The 20,829-nt window shown below is 43.3% G+C and overlaps 1 protein-coding gene across 1 annotated transcript in view; it reads right to left on the reverse strand.

Annotated features, from left to right (window-relative positions):
* Positions 1–20,829, reverse strand: part of LOC148041185 (ubiquitin-conjugating enzyme 15-like) — an 83,189-nt gene that overhangs the window by 31,265 nt on the left and 31,095 nt on the right. Inside the window, exon 5 of the mRNA XM_087677491.1 lies at positions 4,349–4,437. Coding sequence (XP_087533617.1) covers positions 4,349–4,437 — 89 coding nt within the window. The remainder of the gene's footprint in view (positions 1–4,348; positions 4,438–20,829) is intronic.

The following is a 20,829-nucleotide window of genomic DNA, read 5'->3' on the forward strand; positions in this document are numbered from 1 at the left end:
CCATTCTTCCAATTCGGGAGGATGAGGTCCTCCTCCATCCAATCGATCTATTTGCATGGCAAACTACTATCCTAATGCTTCTTGACTAGCATGAAGCCCTCTCTTGAGGTTGAGATTCAACAACTTGCCTATGCCACTTGGTCAACACAAGAGCCCTCTCCCAAGGTTGGGTATGATCATGTTTTGCATATCCACATGATTGATTCTCCTTTGGCTATTCCAGCTAAGGGGTGTCGAGTCTACCTTCATTCTCATCATTAAATTCATTACGGTTCCTAGCACCACACAAAGGCCAACATCAAGTTCCTCAGCATCCAACATTGCTCCTACCCTTTCAGGGTATTCTACAGTTTTGGCATTTGTCCTCAATATTGGCCTCCCTTCCTTATTGTACCTACCCTTTGCATTGCATAATCATCATCATCTTTGTAAAAGGGAACTTGGGCAAGGAAACAATTTTTCTATGGGAGCATTGTCCAAGTGGCACCCATTGCACATGCATTCTCATCATGTAGCATCTCTCTATGCATCTCTTTGTCCAAAGCACCCCTAAGCAAATCTTGGGACCTGACCTATTTTCATTGATGGTTCTTTTATCACCTTACCACCACACCTCCATACTTCTTCACCTTTTTTCCTCATCAACTACACCCACGAGTGGCCTAGATAGCTTATTTGTTTTGTGATATGCATCTAGCCATCCCTTTCAATCTCCCCCAAGGGCATAGTTACTTACTAGAATGAAAACCTTACTTCAAAAATTCAAAGTGGTTCAATCCGCCTTTGAAATTCCTGGTAGGCCACGGTCAGTCGATGAGTACCCTTTGTCCGACACCTTGGCCTCTCTGGTGATCACTTGAGCTCCCTTGGTACGATAACCATCACCTCTGTAGTCTTAGTAAACCACAGGGCAACCAACAAGCACCCTTTGTCTAATGCCTATAAGCAAAACCCTAATTTGGGGGGATCCTATCCCATTCAGCCTATCCCATTTCCATCCTTGTTTTGCAGGTTACACCAGTCCACAACCTTTGTTGGCACCCTCTTTCCAACCTGCAGCCCGCCTCCAATGGCTGTCCAGCCTCACACAACTGCTGCCACATCATCATCATCTGCTGTCCAGCTATCAACGGCTACAGCCATGACTGTTCCAGCACCTGGCACCCAGTTTCCTACTGTCGCCCTACTTCTAGGAAGTCTTTAGACAACTGCATTCTATTCAGGCCTGCACAAACTACTACATCAGTATTCAGGCAGCAGTTCTCAACCTGCATTTTGCTGTTATGCAGGCCGACCTACACTAGCACACATCCCTACAACTATCATCCTACTGTTATCAGCTCCAATGATCAGTTTCCAGCCTCCAATGAGTGGTACATTGTTGCATTTCCCAGATTTCAGCCTCCAGACTGCTGCATTTTGGTTAGCAGCCTGCGACATTTCCACATTCAGTGCACTCTCAGCCACCAACTGGTGGTTACAGCACTCCAGATCCATCTCCAGTGGACATCACACTCTGACTACTCCCTCAGCCCATCCCACGAGAACCATTGGCTGTTGGACAGCTCTGCCCTTGACCATCTTGAACATTCTTTCCATCATTTATAGCATTGATTCATTTGCTTCAAAGTTCTCTTCTTTCTCGATTTGTGTTTGTATTTGGTGTTTTGTGTTTATTGTGTTTTTGTCTAAAATATTGTGTTTTAGTCATGTTCATACCCCATTCATACATTCTGTGTTTTCTCTATGCAAGCCATAGCATATCTTCACGTGGTATCAAAGCGGGTCCTCTTGTAAAGAGTATCATGTGGCTATCGTGGAGAGTTTGACTTGCACAAGATACACAAAAGACACGAAACCACTTCATGATGGCTCAAACAACTCCATCTTTGGATCCTCTAAATTCTAATGCTTTCTCGAGCTACTCCTTCAATGGAGGCTCTATTAACACATTATGGCCTTGATTTGGAAGACACACTCCATCTACTAACCTTTCTTTTACGAATCATTCACAATGGCCCAACTCTTCTTCTCTCATGCTCCTTCACAAGGTACATCTCAATTAGAGCACTCTACTAATGAGACAGATTGCCTCTCACTTGAGAAAAGACTATCCACTCAAGAAACATCCAAAAGTTCAAATTCTTCACAATCAAGCCCAATGGCAGGTTCATACAATCCTTTTTTGTGTTACCATGATTTTGTCTACACTAATACTTCAATTATGCAAAAATCGACTATAAGTCGCCATGGAGACCCAAATTGGCACCGGTGTGGATTCAAAGAAAATTCTATGTTCAGAGATGTTCTACAAGGTAATACTTCATCCTTTGTTTCATTTGAGTATGAGTTTGGTACTTCCAATTCACCTTCACATTTCCCGCCCCTTCCTCCTGCTTTCACTTCACATTTAGATTCCTCTTTTTTCAGTTTGCTGCTTCCCATTCATCTTCACATTTCCCGTCCTTTTCTCCTGCTTTTACTTCACATTTAGATTCCTCTTTTTTCAATTTGGTGCTTCCCATTCATCTTCACATTTCCCGTCCTTTTCTCTAGCTTTCACTTCACATTTAGATTTCTCTTTTTTCAATCTAAAACCTTATTTTGGACCTACAATAGGTCATCCAATTTTAGCGCATATTGTATTTGATGCACATCTAGGTTTTAAGCCATGACTAGAGGGCAGCATGTCATCATGTGAACGGATGAATGTGTTTGGTGGGACCTTCACTTTTGATTCCGTGGAGAAATTCATATAATTGAAGTCACCCATCTTTTTGATAAAATATTAATATGTCAAGATGCAAGTTGGACAAAGAGCATAAAAGACTATTGGCTATGGGCTTACAAAGGGGATTATTATCAAGGGTGTGGGTGGATGGTTATGATCATGATAGATCGAGCATCTTCTGGATTGGTCTCATGAACCTCTAGTCTTCTCTCCTCAACAAGATATGGTTTGAAGTGATCAAGATCTACAGCCAGTCATTGGTAAAATTGTGAGTGCAAGATGACACAACTGTGAGCAAGTGATTCCAAGAAGTGCGGATGACTAAAGTGTTCCTAGCTACACAGCATCACATGAAGACTGATCATGATTAATCATGAGTGTCTTGGATTGGGTACAAACAAGCTCTACAAAATCCACAAACGAAGTGGCCAAGGCTCTCAAGCCATACGTCATACATTGTTTTGTTATTGATGTAATATAAGATTTTTTTCCCCACCTTTGGGTTCTCTCATATTTCAAGTTATGCATTTAAGACCCAACATCTTACAATGTTGCCTTGTATTAACCTTAACTAGAAGTGGCCACAAATGTCTACTCCTTACTAAGCTAGGAAAGGTTATCGAATTGTAACAAGAAAGTATATCATCTTGATGGAAGCAAAATTATAATAGGTTCATACCAAAAAGTATTGGGTGATTGGTCCTTGACTTTTTTTCTGACATGTAAATCTTGTCTCTTTTGCAAGTACAAGTATTATGGTAGTGTTTTTAGATATGCAAGTCTTACATCCTTGGAAGTACATGTACAACGGCAATATTCTTGACTTAATAGTGGTTAGTTGTTTCCATGGATACAACAATTGCTTGTGTTACCAACAAAAGGAAAGTTCAATTCCATTGAGCAAGAAGAGAAACGTGTAAGATGTATATGTTAAACTAGTTTCATCATGAAATTTAAGAAGAAAAGGAGAGAAAGAGAGAGGCAATATATCATCATAGAGGGGAAGCAAGCCAAAAAGAAAGAAGAAAGCTAAAACAAAGCTACTTCAAAATATAAGATTGTTGAGATAGAGCCTAGCTCCATTTTGGGCACACCCATCTTGTATCCCAAGCACTCCATATTTTAACACATTTCGTATACATTTGGCACATCTTGAGCAATGTCCATACTCGTCTATTTATAGATTCAAACAAGTATAGTCAATTATATGGCCACTCGCTCAATTCATCATTGTAAATGTTCATTCCTCCCTTCATCTTTATGAGTTAAAACTTAAGTGTCAATCATTACATACAAATTTAGAATTCTTTCGTGACATTTAAGTGCAAGTTCATCTGAGCCCATCATTGCATTTTTTTTTCTTTCAAAGCCCAAACATCTACTTGCTATGATAAACTTTGCTCTTTTTGAAATGTGATCCACACATGCTTGGAAAATTCAAAATGCACCAGCCACTTGTTGAAATTCATTCGCAAAAATTAACAATACAATAATTATTTGTACTTTCCTACTAAGAAACTCTCAAACTTGCATCAAAATAATATAACTTCTTTTTCCATTGTTTAAAAACATGAAATAATGAACCAAAAACATGAAACAATCAACTAATAACTATACCTTTTCTGTGGCACTTGATAGCATAGACAAGATGCTGATGCAAACAGAATTCACGGTCATTGCAGGGGACCAAGAATCATACAGAATATCTGTAAAAATTAAATCAATCTCAATCTCCCTCTCAAATCCAATTCCCATCACAATTTGAATCTCGCTCCCTCCCTTCCTCCCTATCCCTCCGCCCCTCCCCCAAAAACCAACCCAAAAAAGAAACCTAGCTAGATGTTTTTCTTTTTTCCATAATGTTTTTTTTATTCTACTTGGGGTACACAATAGACCCTCGAGTTTCCAACATAGAGTTGGACTCCATTGCTACTAATGGCACATGAGATCTTGTTGAGTTGCCACCTGGCAAGAGGGCTATTGGCACTAAATGGGCTTTTAAACTCAAACACAAGGCACGCTTGGCTGCCAAAGGCTATGCTCAGAAAAAGGGTATAGATTTTAAGGAGACTTTTGCTCCTACATCCCGCATGAGTTAGATGTGTTACTAATATGGCTGCCCATCATGGATGGAAAGTGCATCAATTTGACATAAGTCAGCACTTCTTAATGGTGACCTTCATGAGGATGTCTAACAAGCCTTTGTATGGCTTGAAACAACCTCCTAGTGCATGGTATTCTAAGATAGATGCTTATTTGAATAGCAAAGGGTTCAAGAATAGTCCAACTACTCTTACTCTATACATTAAGAATCAAGGGGGGGACTTGTTAGTCATCGTTCTTTATGTAGATGATATGCTGCTCATTAGACCTAAAGAGTACAAAATTACAAATTTCAAAGCTGAATTGAAAACTACATTTGCTATGTCAAATGTCGGACTTTTAAATTACTATTTCGGAATTCATTCCCCCAAAATCAGCATGGTATCATCACATCATAGTCACGGTATGTGAAAAAGCTTCTACATAGATTTAATATGCACGATTGTAAACCTATCAGGACTCTGATGGAGCCAATGTAACCACCCTTCCTTCCGTAGATGGGTGGTAAATCCCTAATTACAGCTTAATTATAGCAGCAAACAATTAGTGCAAATCTGAAAATACAAATTTACCTACTGATCTTGGACAATGCACACTCAATTGGCCCCAAAATTGGCGTCTCTTTTGATATTTCTTTAGTTTTATTGAAGAAAAAGTTGATTTACAATGGGATTCTCCCAATCCCTTTCAGTATTCCAACTCCCCTTGCTGTGACGAATCACCAATAAGTCTTTAATCCAATTTGCCCCTTGATTCGGGAAATAAATTGGCTTTCACCAACTTTGATGGAGATGGAAAATGCCCCAAATTCAATTATTTGTTGGTCCCTCCACTTGAATAGGCTAAAAACAGCTTCTGTCCTATTTAATCCAAGTCTTCGAGCTTCCAATTTCTAGCACGCTTCCTGAGGCTGCTACTAAACCCTAATTTCTGCTACAGATCAAGACTTGCAACAAAGAAATCTGAAATTTCTCAACCTCCAAGGGTCCAAATACCGAGATATTCGGAGCAAGGCTGACAAATGGCTAGGAGATAAGAGGAAATTTTGTAAAGAGAGAATATTCGGAGTTTTGTCACGAAGAATGATTGAAAATCAGTCAAATGCAACTAATCAACCATTTACTGTTGTTGCCTTCTCTCAACAGCCTATAGATGCTGTCTCCTGCTGTTGATTGGTATTCTCCTGCACTTGGCAACGTCAGAAGGTCCTCCAATGGCTGCAAATCAGACCAGTAACCTCGCCTCACTCTCTCTTGCAGGCTGAATTTATAAAAATGCTTCTCCAACCTCTAAAGACGTTTTTCAATCTTACATGGGCATTTTTGACAAGTAGCAACCTTTCCAAATGGTTTTTCCAGTATTTTTCATACTTAAATATTAATTTTTAGCCTTTAAATATTGAAAGTTTATCTAATAATTATTTCGATGCCCTGGAAAATAATCTGACTAGTCAATAATTAAATTAGCTAAGCAACTTCCATTCCCAAGTGTCTCTGCGCCATCTTTGACCATCAGATTGGCATTAAGTACCATTAAACGCTACTTCTCTAGTGTCACCAACTGACACTTATAGCCAAATGGATAACCTAGGCCGACAACTGGCACCAGATACCACCTTATAGCAACTTTTGCCTTTGACATCCCGTGATTTCTTTAAGTCACAAGCTCATAAATTTACTTTAACCCCAGTTGCACCTCACATGTGCAACATTTACCTAATCATGTGAGTAAAAATTAATCCACATATTAAGTGAGGTTTCAAAAACACATGTCCTCATGACAATCCTCCCCCTTGAAATCCTTGCAATCGTCCTTGATTGCACTACCAAATGCATCAAGAGCAAAGCACTACACTAGAATTTCCATAGGTCATCATAGTCAACACAACATTGTGCACTGTTGTTCAGCCATTCCTATGCCCAACATATGCTGAAAATTACCACCCAAAATAACATAGCATAAGACTCACAAAGAATCTCAAAAACATTGCCAAATTATCATGTGACATGTCCGTTTCTCATGAGCTCAACTCATCTGGCAAATTCAACCCATAGCACAGCATAACCAAGCATAAACCATGGCTAAAACATCAATGGAATCATAACATATGTTGTTGTCCATGGAACTAGATGTAAACCATTGAAAATTGAGCATAATCTAATCATAAACCGATCACCTGCTAATCTGAGAGCTGATCTCAAACTGATCACAAACTCATTGCAAAAACTAACCAGCAATCAGTGCAAAAACCAATACACAACTGATCCAAAAAGTGACCATAAACGGTTCTCAAGCTTATCAAAAACTAAGCTAAAATTGATCAAAATTTGTGTTTCAAAATTGAGGCAAAATTCATGCTAAATTGATCATAAGTTGATACAAAAGTATAGTTTCAATACTCAGGTGAAACTCATACTAATTTGCATGCATCTCACAGTCACTAGTATACTAAGTAGTGATCTCATGGCAAACATATTGTCAGCGCGGTACCTTGGATGCATGCTAAATATATCCGAGATCCACTCATACGAGAGCTGTCTATAACTAAGGAGTGGAAGTGCTACCTCCCTCTTGAGCATCAAGCAATACTCCGGACCTTTGCTCTGCTGAACCTGACAAAGCCCGAACTAAAGTCAGCTCTACCTGAAAGACATCTAGGTAAAGCTGAACAACTGAGGATAGTCTACCACTTCATTCTCTTCCATCCATTGGTGAATAATTCTGAAATTTCACCAAGTATCTCCTAGAAACTTTACCTTTGACCTTTCTTTCCTTATATACCAAAATCTGCTCAAGTACCAAAATCTCATCTAGCTCCTCAACCTCAGGCTGAATTTCAGTAAACATATTCTCTGGCACATCATCATGAAAAGGCCTCAACAAGCTAACATGAAAGGCATTGTGTATCCACCAACATGGAGGTAATTTCAGCCGATATGCCACATCGCTGATCTTCTCCATCACCTGGAAGGGCCCATAGTATCTCATACTCATCTTCGGAAAATTTTTCTCTTCCTTTCATCTTTTTCAGCCTTGCCTTTTCAAAATGCAGCAATACACAATCATCCTCTACAAACTGCAAAGCGCGTCTGTGGTGATCGACTGCCCTCTTTTACTTTTCTTGTGATCTCTAAAGTGCACATTTTATCATTGCATAGGCTACATCCAAGTTTTTCACATAACAATCAGCCTCAAAGATCTTATCCTTAGTTTACAAAATAGGTATTACCTTCTTGCGACCCTCAACCACTTCAAATGGAGCTTTGTCCATAGAACTATGCACTGTGTTGTTGTAAGCAAACTCAACCGATGGCAAATACTGCTCCCATTGTGTCTTGCAGTCTGAAACATAGCACCTCAAAAGATCTAATACTATGAAATTTGCTTCCTCAGATTGACCATCTGTCTGCAGATGGAAGGATAATGAGAATTTCAGCATGATATCCATATTCTCAAACAAGCCCTTCCAAAATAAACTGGTCATCCGAGGATCTCGATCACTAATGATCGACTCTAATATACCATGATACTTAAAGATGTGCTATAAAAACAAATCGTGCCATATGATCAGCCTTTATTTTCTTCCTCACCAAAATGAAATGGGCTTGTTTGCTAAACCTGCAAATGATAGTACATATCCCATCATTCCCTGTAGGTGTCTTAGGAAGCTCAAAAATAAAGTCCATGGCAATGCTCTGCCAAGGCCTATCTAGAATAGGCAAGGGCTGTAACAAACCTGGTATCTTTTGCCTATCATGCTTTACCTTCTGGCATACAATGCATGTCTTAACAAACTGTTCTACATTATACCTCAAAGCTGGCCAATAAAAGAAATGCTCCATTGCCTTAACCATGGCATCAATACCTCTATGTCCTGCATACGGAGAAGCATGGCTTTCAGTGATAACTCTAGGCCTTAACTGCTTTGTGGCACACAGTCGTCTATGCATCATCAAAAATCCATCTCTTACACAGAGTGTCCATGGCTTTGGGCATTGCAAAGCTAATTATAAACATTAGCAAAGTTCGAATCAACAACATATTGCTATTTCATGGCGTCCAACTCAGTGTGATAAACCATATTGACAGCTGACAACTGAGGTTTACGTGACAGTGCATCGCCTTCCCCACTCTTTCTCTATGATTTGTTCCTCTTTCTAGCCCTATTTTTCAGATCTTTTCTAATTTTCAGCTTTATTTTCAGATATACCCTTTTTCTCAGTCTTTGCCTCTTTGACATGTGACTTGGCATCAGCATCGTGGAATCCTACATCCTCTCCACGCAACAATGTGTCGACTATCGTAGCAATTTCTATAAGCTAAGACATGTTGAAAACAGTGGACTTAATGCAAATATCCCAAATACCCTTTGGCAAACCACAAATATACTTCACCTACTCATGGAGGGGTACTCTGCGATAAGAAGTAACTGGCAACAATGCATCCCAAAACCTCTTATTATACTGATCTAAGTTCTTGCAATCTTTGGAATTCAACTAATTCCAAGCTGTCATAATGTCTACTTCAAAGGTACTTGTCAACCAATTTGAAGCAAACATTTGCTTGAACTAGACCCAAGTGGTAGGTGACTTCCCTTGAATAAGAAGTGTAATCCACCACTGCAATGCATTTCCCTTCAAAAATGTGGTTGCCTTGCGTATCTTAGATGCCTCTGTGAAGTTACCTCTAGAATAGGCTGCATCAAGGTGCTAAATAAAAACAAGTGCTTTCAGCCTATCTTGTGCACCACTGAAAGGCTCAAACTTCATGCTTTTGTCACCTTCATCATAGTCCTTCGACAGACCTATGGGAGTTGAGTTACCATAAATGGGTTGCTACAAAAAGGATGCATTGGCTGTATTTGCATAAAAACCAGCATTATCTGAAGCACCAACATGACCAACACCAAATCCTTGTGCTCCAATAATCCCTGGGGGTGCTGATACATATCCATATGGCCCACTTCGTGCCCCACGCATCATGCCTATGCTGCAATCATGGGATTAGGCATTCCACTTGAATTACCCGAATACATTGGGTGTTGTGAGCCATGCATTGGCTGCTACATACCATAGGGATTTGTGCCATACATTCCCATATGCGGTGCCTATCCAACCATTAGCATGAAAAATGGTACCACCACCAAAGTATCCTTGTTGTCCCATGCTTGCATGTGCATAATTGCCTTGATGTCCATGTTCCCATGTATTGGCCATGCTGAGAACCATGCCCAACATCAGTCATTGCATTTCCCCCTTTACCACATGATTGACCAAGGAGTGATGTATCCTCTCCACTTGATCCCGTATCACCATGTGATGGCATGCTTCCTATAATTCATACTGAGAACAATTTCAGCAATATAATTAGTCCCAAGTTGTAATCAAGTACCACGGGCCCACCAATTCAAAGGATTTGATGGTGTCCTGGCAACAGAACCTATGTAACTAGCCTTCCTTCCGTGATGGGTGGCAAATCCCTGATTACAACTTAATTACAGCAGTAAACAATTAGTGCAAATTTGAAAATACAAATTTACCTACTGATCTTGGACAATGCACACTCGATTGGCCCCAAAATTGGCTCCCCTTTCAATATTTCTTTAGCTTTATTGAAGAAAAAGTTGATTTACAATGGGATACTCTCAATCCCTTTCGGTATTCCAACTCTCCTTGATGTGATGCATCACCAGCAAGTCTTTAATCCAATTTGCCCCTTAATTCGGGCAATGAATTGGCCTTCACCCGCTTTGATGGAGATGGGAAATGCCCCATATCAATTATTTGTTGGTCCCTCCACTTGAATAGGCTAAAAACAGCTTCAGTCCTGTTGAATCCAAGTCTTGGAGCTTTCAATTTCTAGCACACTTCCTAAGGCTCCTACTAAACCCTAATTTCTGCTACAAATTAGGGTTTACAACAGAGAAATCTAAAATTTCTCAACCTCCAGGGGTCCAAATGCTGAGATCTTCAAAGCAAGACTGAGAAATGGTTGGGAGATGAGAGGGAAAGCTATAGAGAAAGAATATTCAGAGTTTCGTCGCAAAGAATGACTGAAAGTCAGTCAAATGTAGCTGCTGCCCTGCCACAACAGCTTGTAGTTACAAAGAACTGAAGAAAATCAATCATTTACTACTACTGCCCTGTCTCAACAGCCTATAGATGCTGTCTCCTGCTGTTGATTGGTCTTCTCCTGCCCTTGGCAGCCTCAAAGGTCCTCCAATGGCTGCAAATCAGACGAACAGCCTCCCCTCCCTCTCTCTTATAGACTGAATTTATAAAAATGCCTCACCAACCTCTAGAGACGTTTTTCAATATTACATGGGCATTTTTGACAAGTGACAGCCTTTCCAAATGGTTTGTCAGGCACTTTTCATAATTAAATATTAATTCTTAGCCTTTAAATACTGAAAATTAATCTAATAATTATTTTGATGCCCTGAAAAATAATCTGACTGGTCAATAATTAAATTGGCTAGGCAACTTCCATTCCCGAGTGTCTCTACCCTATCTTTGACCATCAAATTGGCGTTAGGTACTATTAAGCACCACTTCTCTAATGTCACCAACTGACACTTATGGCCAAATGGATGACCTGGGCCAACTACTGGCACCAGATACCACGAAGTACCTGTGCGGCATAACTTATAGCAACTTTTGCCTTTGACATCCCGTGATTTCTTAGAGTCCTGGGCTTGTACATTTACTTTAACCCCAGTTACATCCCACATGTGCAACATTTACCTAATCATGTAATTAAAAATTAATCCACATGTTAAGTGAGGTTCCCAAAATACATGTCCTCATGACAAGCAAGTTCTAAGCTTTCTATGCATGATGGTAGTGAGATGATTGATGTGGCATTTTATAGCGAGGCTATTGGATGGAGCAAGGGAGAGTAAGACATTATATGGGAACTCCAAGTTCCAACAATCACAATGTGTGACTTATCTTCCCTTAGTCTATTGACATAATAAAAATAAAGAATAGAGTAACAATGATGGGTGACCGCTACCTGCAATGTATAAGTGTGCAAGCAATAAGTACAAGATAAATGTAGGCAGCTAGACACATGCAGCATTTAAACCCCCACCAACCTCCCACTTAAAGGCAAATATGCCTAAGTATGAAGAAAACAAGAAAAAAGTAGCAAAGTACAAAGTGTATATATAAATACAACAAGATAAGAAACGGACATCATCTCATCCGACGCCCATCATCTTCCTAAGGAAGTTATAATATTCCACTAGCAAACTTTTAGTTAGCAAATCTACAAGATTCTCATCTATAGAGATCTTGACAAGCTTTATCTATTTGTCCTCAACCACCTCTCTAATAAAGTGGTAACAAATCTTAATATGCTTGGTCATTGCATGAAAGACCGGATTACATGCCAACTGTTAGCCTGCTCTTATTCAGTCTCAGTCTGTCATCTCCTGGTTGTGAGCTCCTGTCAGAGTCTGACAGGAGACAGAGGAGCTCTGTCAGTGTGTTTTCAGGCTGCTTTTGTTAGCATGCAGCCTTGGGCATTTTACAGCCCAATCTGGGCTGTTTCTGGGCTGACTGCCCATTATTTTGGGCAGTCGGACCAGTTCTGGTCAGTCGGACCAGATCTGGCCATAGTCGGCCAGATCTGGCCAGGTCGGCCAGTTTAGCTGGTCGGCCAGTTTGCTGGCTGGGGGCTATTTATAGCAGCCCCCCCAGTCAGTCCAGAATTCACTCTCTGCAGGTACAGCACTGCTTCCTCCGTCTCCGTCTCCGGCATTGGTGCTCCCTCTGCTTCCAATCTGTCCTGGTTCCCTCACTGACGCTCCGGGCTGCGTGCAGGGACTGTTCAGTCCATTCCAGTGTATTCAGCATTCATCTCAGTCAGTGCAGACTTTCTTCCTTCATTCTCTGCTTCTTCTCTCCTCTCCTCTGTGTTCGTGTTCTTCTTTCGCTGCGCACTCTCACATGGTATCATCGCCTGATTGAGAGCACGGAGGACGAGAGAAATATCTTACTGCTGCTGCCCACAGTTCCACAACAACCAGCCGATTCCTTCAAGCGGCTGCCCACAGGTCCATCCCAGCCAGGCGACTGCATCAGAAGGCTGTACAGCCTGCGTTTGCTGTACACAGGGGCTGCCACGTCATCCAGTGACGCAGCAACCCTGCGTTTGCTGCCAGGTGACCTCTTCTGCTGCAGGGCGACCTTCCTACAGCCTGCGTTTTGCTGTTCTGCACGTCGCTTCTACCCCCGGCTGCTCCTTTCCTGCAGGCGATCTCTGTCTGGGCTGGTTCCCGGTGCTGGTGGTCTCAATTCTGGTGTTTGACATCAGATCTATTTGCGTTTTGCAGATCCAGGTGTTCGTAGGCACTCTTTGCCTGCGTCTTGGTGGTTGGTGACCACATTGCTGGTCCTATTTCGTCAGCGGCACAACTTTCTTTGGTATTTTGCAGATTGGAAGATGTCTTACCAGTTTTCAGGCTTTGAAGACTCAGAGGATGAGCTTCTTTCTCATCATTCCTCTGAGCGGAGGCGGGACTATCGTGAAGTTCGACATAGGGAAGACCCTCCTCGCACTCGTCCTTCTTCAGTCCATGCATCTCAGAGGGTTCCATCTACTGCGAAGGTTTCTTCAGTGAAGACTGCATCAACTGTGCGAATGCCTTCCTTGATTCCCTCTATACAGGTGCCGATTCTCCCTTCCTTTCCGAAGGAAGATAAGTTGGATGGTTCCAACTACTCCCTATGGTCATGCAAGGTGGCTTGCATCCTTGATACCTTTGATCTATGGGAGCTTGTTTCTTCGCCCATCGACCGACCCCCCGTGGATTCGTCCGATGGAACCTCTATGGACCGTGCAGCCTTATGGGATAGGCTCAACTCTCGAGCCCGTTCCTTTCTTTTTATGAGTCTCCATGATTCTGTTCTTGTACATGTTCACAGGTTAAAGACTGCGGCGGAAGTATGGACAAAGCTTGCGTCTTTGTATCAGCACAAGACATTTGCCCACAAGATTTCCCTGGAGAAGAAGTTGCGGATCCTCAGTCTTGATGGTTCTTCTTCTATGAAGGAGCACATCACGAAGATGGAGGATATGCGAGGCGAGCTAGCCTCTCTTGGTCGTCTGATATCGTCTGAGGATATGGCGATGATTCTGTTGACTCAGCTGCCATCACCCCGTTATGATGTCTTCTACACCAGCCTCATCACTACGAGAACCCGTGAGACTCTCCTATGGGAGAAGCTTTCCCCGCTTGTCTTGGAGCATGACGAGCGACTCAAAGAGGTGGGAGCCAGTGGCTCCACCAAGGCATTTACGGCTACCACAGGTGGTGGCAAGAAGAAGAAACAAAAGAAGGAGAAGTCCAAGGACAAGAAGGAGGAAGACAAGAAGGATGCGAAGGAGAAGAAGCCCAAGTGTCCCCATTGTGGGAAGGGCACTCATCCCGAGGAGAAGTGTTGGCAGAAGTATCCCCATTTGAAGCCTAAGGAGAAGGACTCGAAGGCGGCCCCAGCCACAACAGAATCTGTGTTTGTGCATCTCTTTGTTGAGGAAGACACTGCCCTAGCTTCTACCACACAGGAGAAGCCTTGGCTCGTCGACAGTGGAGCATCTTCACATATAACCTTCCGTCAGGATTGGCTTCAGGATCTTCGTTCCAGAGGGCGTACAGTCACCATTGGTGACAATTCTACAGTTCCTGTTCATGGAGTGGGGACTTTACCTATGTTTTCTGACAGGCGGTCTTCCTCCGCCAAAGTTCTCTATGTGCCTGATTTGGGCTTTAAGCTATTATCTATGCATGGTCTTACTCAGTTAGGTACCCGAGTCATTTTTACTCAGGATGCAGTCACAGTGGAGGATGCTTCTACAGGTGATGCTCTTTGGACAGGTACGCAGGAGGGTGGGCTTTATACGCTCACAGCCTTGGCTGCGCGGACTTCCCATGAGCTTGGGCTGCTCTAGCATGCTCGGTATGGTCATTTGAACCTCGATTCTCTTCGCCGGGCTTCTAGGAGGAAGATGGTGGAGGGACTTCCTGATTTCCCTCCTCTTCACACTTTGTGCCCTAGCTGCTTGAGGGGGGGCAAGCAGCACCGGCAGCCTCACCCGAAGGTTGCTTCTAGGAGGGCTACTTCTCCGCTTGAGTTGGTTCATACCGACCTTTGCGGACCTATGGGCACGGCCTCCCTTGGGAAGGCCAAGTATTTGATGCTGATTGTGGACGACTTTAGTCGTTATGTGTGGCCTTATTTCTTTGAGTACAAGAGCGAGACGTACTCCCGTTTCTGTGAGTGGCAGGTGTTTGTGGAGACCCAAACAACTTCCAAGGTTCGTGGTGTTCGAGCTGATCACGGTGGAGAGTTCACTTCTCACCTTTTCTCTCAGTTTTGCAGGGATCATGGTATTCGGATGGAGTATTCCCATCCGAACACACCATCAGAGAATGGTGTGGTGGAGCGTGCGAATCGGACCATGATTGAGATGGCCAGATCTATGCTGGAGCATAGGAGTCTTCCTCATTTCCTTTGGGGTGAGGCGGTGGCTACAGCCGTGCATATTCGCAACCACTCTCCAACTTCGGCGTTACAGGACATGACTCCATATGAGGCTTTCTTTGGAAAGAAGCCTTCCGTGTCCCATTTTCGCATCTTTGGGTGCGATGCTTTTGTCCATGTGGCCAAGAAGAAGAGGAAGACGAAGTTCGACTCTAAGTCGAGAAAGCTTATCTTCGTTGGTTATAGTACGACCACGAAGGGATATCGGCTCTACGACCCGACGACTCGGCAGGTTGAGGTGAGCAGGGATGTGATCTTTGATGAGGCTTCGGCCTCTGAGGATCCGATTGATGGTTCTATTACAGATGTTTCTTCATCCTCGACGGACCCCCCCCCCCCACCTTCTCTCCCTTCACTTCCTTCCAGGATCACCCTTAGCACCCCCCCTATTCCTCCTCCTTCGGCTTCCCTTTCCCCTTTGGTGGATGTGCCTTCATCTTCTACGAGCTCTTCTACCGCCACTTCGGGATCTTCACGGGATATACAGCCTTCTTTAGATGCGGAGGATTTACCTTCACTCGGTGAGGGGGAGTCCCTCTCCGATTTGGGTGCTTTACAGGTTCCGGAGACCCCCCGGTCTCCCTCACAGAAGGAGTCTCTCAGGATTCCTTTATGGTATCGCCGGCTCATGCAGGATTCGGGTGTTACTCACTTTCCTGCTTCTTCTTCAGGTCCACGTCGATCAGCACGTTTACAGGCCCAGCGGGACAGTTCACTATGTGTGAACTATGCTCTTATGTCACAGATTCTTCAGGATTCCGAGCCTTCCACTGTGGAGGAGGCTCTTGCACAGGATATTTGGAGACAGGCTATGCACGCCGAGCTCGACTCCATCGAGCGAAACCATACGTGGGAGCTTATACCACGTCCCGCGAAACGGAAGGTGATTGGTGTGAAATGGGTCTTTAAGACCAAATATCTTACAGATGGCTCCTTGGACAAGCATAAAGCTAGGCTTGTTGCCAAGGGTTTTGCCCAGTGTGCAGGGTTGGATTACTTTGAGACTTTTGCTCCTATAGCTAGGATGTCCACCATCCGAGTGCTTTTGGCTCTTGCTGCTCATCACCGTTGGCCTGTCTATCAGATGGACGTCAAGTCTGCTTTTCTGAATAGCGTTCTTGAGGAGGAGATTTATGTTTCACAGCCTCCTGGTTTTCTTGTACAGGGGAAGGAGGATCATGTCTACAGGCTACGAAAGGCTCTTTATGGCCTAAAGTAGGCTCCTCGTGCTTGGTACCAGCGGATTGACCGCTTCTTTCTACAGAGTGGTTTTGCGCGCTCCGCTTATGATCCCAACCTCTACTTACGGGTTGTGGATTCTCTTTCGGTGTTCCTCATCTTGTATGTGGATGATCTTATCATTACAGGGAGCGACACTCAGCAGGTGGAGCATACACGGTCCATTCTACAGCAGGAGTTTGACATGACAGATCTAGGGATCCTTCACTTCTTTCTAGGTCTGGAGATCTATCAGATGGCACAGGGCATTTTTATCTCGCAGCACAGGTATATCTCCGAGCTTCTTTCGGAGTTTGATATGGCTGATTGTCGGCCTATCTCATGCCCTATGGACCCTGAGTCCAAGCTTTTGACAGCTGGAGTTCCTCTTACCGATCCCACCCGTTACAGGTGCCTTGTCGGCTCTCTTATCTGGCTGCTTCACACTCGGCCGGATATCTCCTTTGTGGTGGCTTTATTGTCTTCCTTTATGCAAACTCCTACCCAGGATCACTGGCAGGCGGCCTTGCGGGTTCTTCGCTATTTGCAGGGGACTCGATCCTTTGGGATCATGTATGGAGATGGGATTACCCTTTCTGGATGGAGTGACTCTGATTGGGCAGGTGATGTGGATTCGCGACGATCCACTACAGGTTATGCTTTCACCCTTGGATCTCGTGCTGTCTCTTGGAGCAGCAAGAAGCAGCCTACTGTGGCACTTTCTTCTACAGAGGCTGAGTATCGAGCCCTATGTTCGACCGCTATGGAGGCAGTTTGGCTCCGTCGCTTACTCGCGGAGATTGGCTTTTCCCAGACCGGACCTACGGAGCTGCGCGTGGATAACCAGAGTGCTCTTGCTCTGGCTAAGAACCCGGTGTTTCATGCTCGTACGAAGCACATTGAGGTTCAGTATCACTATGTTCGAGAGCGGATCGTGGATTCGGAGCTGGTGGTGGTCTATTGTCCTACGGCGGCCAATGCAGCTGATCTCTTTACGAAGCCGTTGCCTCAGGCTTCTTTGCTTCATCACATGCGGTTCTTGGGTCTTCAGACTCTCCCAGGAGTTGAGAGGGGGTGTTAGCCTGTTCTTATTCAGTCTCAGTCTGTCATCTCCTGGTTGTGAGCTCCTGTCAGAGTCTGACAGGAGACAGAGGAGCTCTGTCAGTGTGTTTTCAGGCTGCTTTTGTTAGCATGCAGCCTTGGGCATTTTACAGCCCAATCTGGGCTGTTTCTGGGCTGACTGCCCATTATTTTGGGCAGTCGGACCAGTTCTGGTCAGTCGGACCAGATCTGGCCATAGTCGGCCAGATCTGGCCAGGTCGGCCAGTTTAGCTGGTCGGCCAGTTTGCTGGCTGGGGGCTATTTATAGCAGCCCCCCCAGTCAGTCCAGAATTCACTCTCTGCAGGTACAGCACTGCTTCCTCCGTCTCCGTCTCCGGCATTGGTGCTGCCTCTGCTTCCAGTCTGTCCTGGTTCCCTCACTGACGCTCCGGGCTGCGTGCAGGGACTGTTCTGTCCATTCCAGTGTATTCAGCATTCATCTCAGTCAGTGCAGACTTTCTTCCTTCATTCTCTGCTTCTTCTCTCCTCTCCTCTGTGTTCGTGTTCTTCTTTCGCTGCGCACTCTCACACCAACAAGATGGCATTTGTAGTGTCTAAATACAATCTTGGAGTCATAGTTGCCATACCAAAATCTGCAACCAAGCGGTCTAACCATAAGGTCTCCTTACAAGTCTCAATGGCTATAATGTACTTAGCCTCAGTAGTAGACAAGGCATTGCACTTCTACACCCTAGATATCCAAGAAACAGCACCTCTAGCAAAGGTGAAGGTATAGCCAAATGTGGACTTTCTAGTATCATTTATCCTACATAGTCAAAGTCTATATAGCCCATGACTCTAGTATCCTAGCTACCATAGTAAAGGCACAAGTCTGCAGTGCCTTTAAGGTATCTCACGATACCCTTTATAATATCCCAATGTCCCTTGCGAGGTATCGCCACATAATGAGCCACAACTTCCACTACAAATGCTATATCAAGTATAGTGGCTATCATGGCATACATCAAGCATATGGGATCTTGACTATCTTGGCCCTCTTATCATCTAACTCACCTTCACATGAGAAGGTAAAGGGATGCCAATTGGCTTAAAATCCAACATATGGAACCACTCAAGTACTTTGTAAATGTACTCTTGTGGTGACCGGTAGAGAAGTCCCTTAGAGTGATTACGCGTAATGCATATACCGAGGATGTGAGAAGCATGCCCTATATCCTTCATCTCACTTCAAATCATCCAGCTCAACATGAGTAATCCTAGCAATCTGCATATCATTGACATATAGTTACCAAAATGATAAGGAATGGCCTTGTTTACATAAAGACATGGATCCACATCGTTATGCGAATAACCCTATGAATGCATAAAGGCATCATACTTATGATACCATTCCCTAGGAGCCTTCTTAAGTCTATAAAGACTCTTCCTCAACTTGCATACTAGGTGTTCCTTATTCTTTTTCCTTAGGCCACCACATCTTAACATCCATCTGGTACAAGTCCATATCCATTTGTGCAACCAAGGTCAACACCAAGTGAAAAGTTGCCATCTTGACCATGCGGAAGAATATCTTATCAAAATCAACTCCCTTTTTCTATTTAAGACCCTTCCATCCAAACGTACCTTGTATGCTAGCTTAGGGCAACTAGGGATACTCTTCAACTTATACACCCACTTACATAGTAATGCATGTTTTTCACTAGGCAATGAAACCAAATCCCACGTATGATTCTTATCAATGATCGAATTTGTATGGCCCTCTCCCAAGAGTGATTGTCACCTCTGCACATAGCCTCCCCGTAAGCAAGGGGCTCACCATGATCTATCACCATAAAATAATGCATAGAGGACTCATAACCATCAAGAGAACATGAGGCTCTAGTAGAGTCCCCCAAAACTAGCTAAGGGGTCTATTCATCTTGTCCTCTCTGTCCAACATCATGACATGGATCTTGGGCCACCACATCATCAACAACTACAAATCGTCTAACTGGCAGGCTGTACACTAAAAAGAGGCTCCTCCTAAAAGATCACCCTACACACCTCAATCACTAACTCTAGCTACTTATGCATCTTGTGCTCATGAAAAACAACATCATGACTGCAAATAACCTCCGAGCTTGCAAATCCCAAAGAAAATAGCCCATTTCACTTGTATCACCATGCCCAAGGAAGGTGCATTTGACAAACTTCAAATCTAGTTTCTTGTGTTGGTCTTTGAAAATATGCTAGAATGCCTCACATCAAAAGACTCGCAATGGGTATATAAGAGAGGTTTTCCAAACCATACTCCTCTGTAACTCTACTACCAGCAACAGTGCACGAGGATCTATTAATCAAATGAACAGTGGTAGCAATTGCCTCAATCCAAAATGTATGCGGTAAGCCTACCTAACTAAGCATATTGTGGACTCTTTCCTATATAGTTCTATTCACGCACTCTGCAGCACCATTCTGGGGTGGGATGTAGGGGACGGTCAACTAACGCTTAATACCCCTCTCATCACAAAACTACTCAAATGCCTTAGAGACATATTCACCCCCATTATCCAATCATAGGCATTTTGGCATATGCCCAAACTCATTCTCAACCATAGCAAGAAAGCGCTGAAAAATAGGCGAAACTTCTTACTTCTGCTTTATCAAATAGGCCCAAATCTTATGCGAATAATCAATGAATACAATGAAATGTGTTGAGCCACCCAAGGACATGACCAAGTATGGAGCTACAAACATCTAAGCGAACTAGAGCCAAAGACTCACCCATGCCATAGTGCCAGACTTTTTATGCAAGTTATGAGTTTGCCTATCATATAAACAATGATCACATAAATCAAAACATGAAAAATCCAAAGGCAGGAGATACTACAAACAAGTCAAAACATTCATTCCTTTTACGAACATATGTCCAAGGTGGCAATGCCAAAGAGATATATGTGGAAGATCAATCATGGTATGATCAGTAGTGCCATATACAAGTAAGGAATAAAGATTACTGATCTTGATATCTCTAGTCAAAATGAGGTTGCTGCAAGTGATTTTCCATGTAAAATCACCAAAGAAAACATGATATCCAACATTATCTAACTATCATGACTCTTACAAAGATAAGGCTTTTAATCAAAGTTTACACATGGCGCACATCATGCAACACAAATGAAGTATCAA

Source organism: Lygodium microphyllum, chromosome 1 (assembly GCF_053477565.2).
Source record: "Lygodium microphyllum isolate KBCC chromosome 1, Lygodium_microphyllum_v1.1.10, whole genome shotgun sequence".
NCBI lineage: Eukaryota > Viridiplantae > Streptophyta > Polypodiopsida > Schizaeales > Lygodiaceae > Lygodium > Lygodium microphyllum.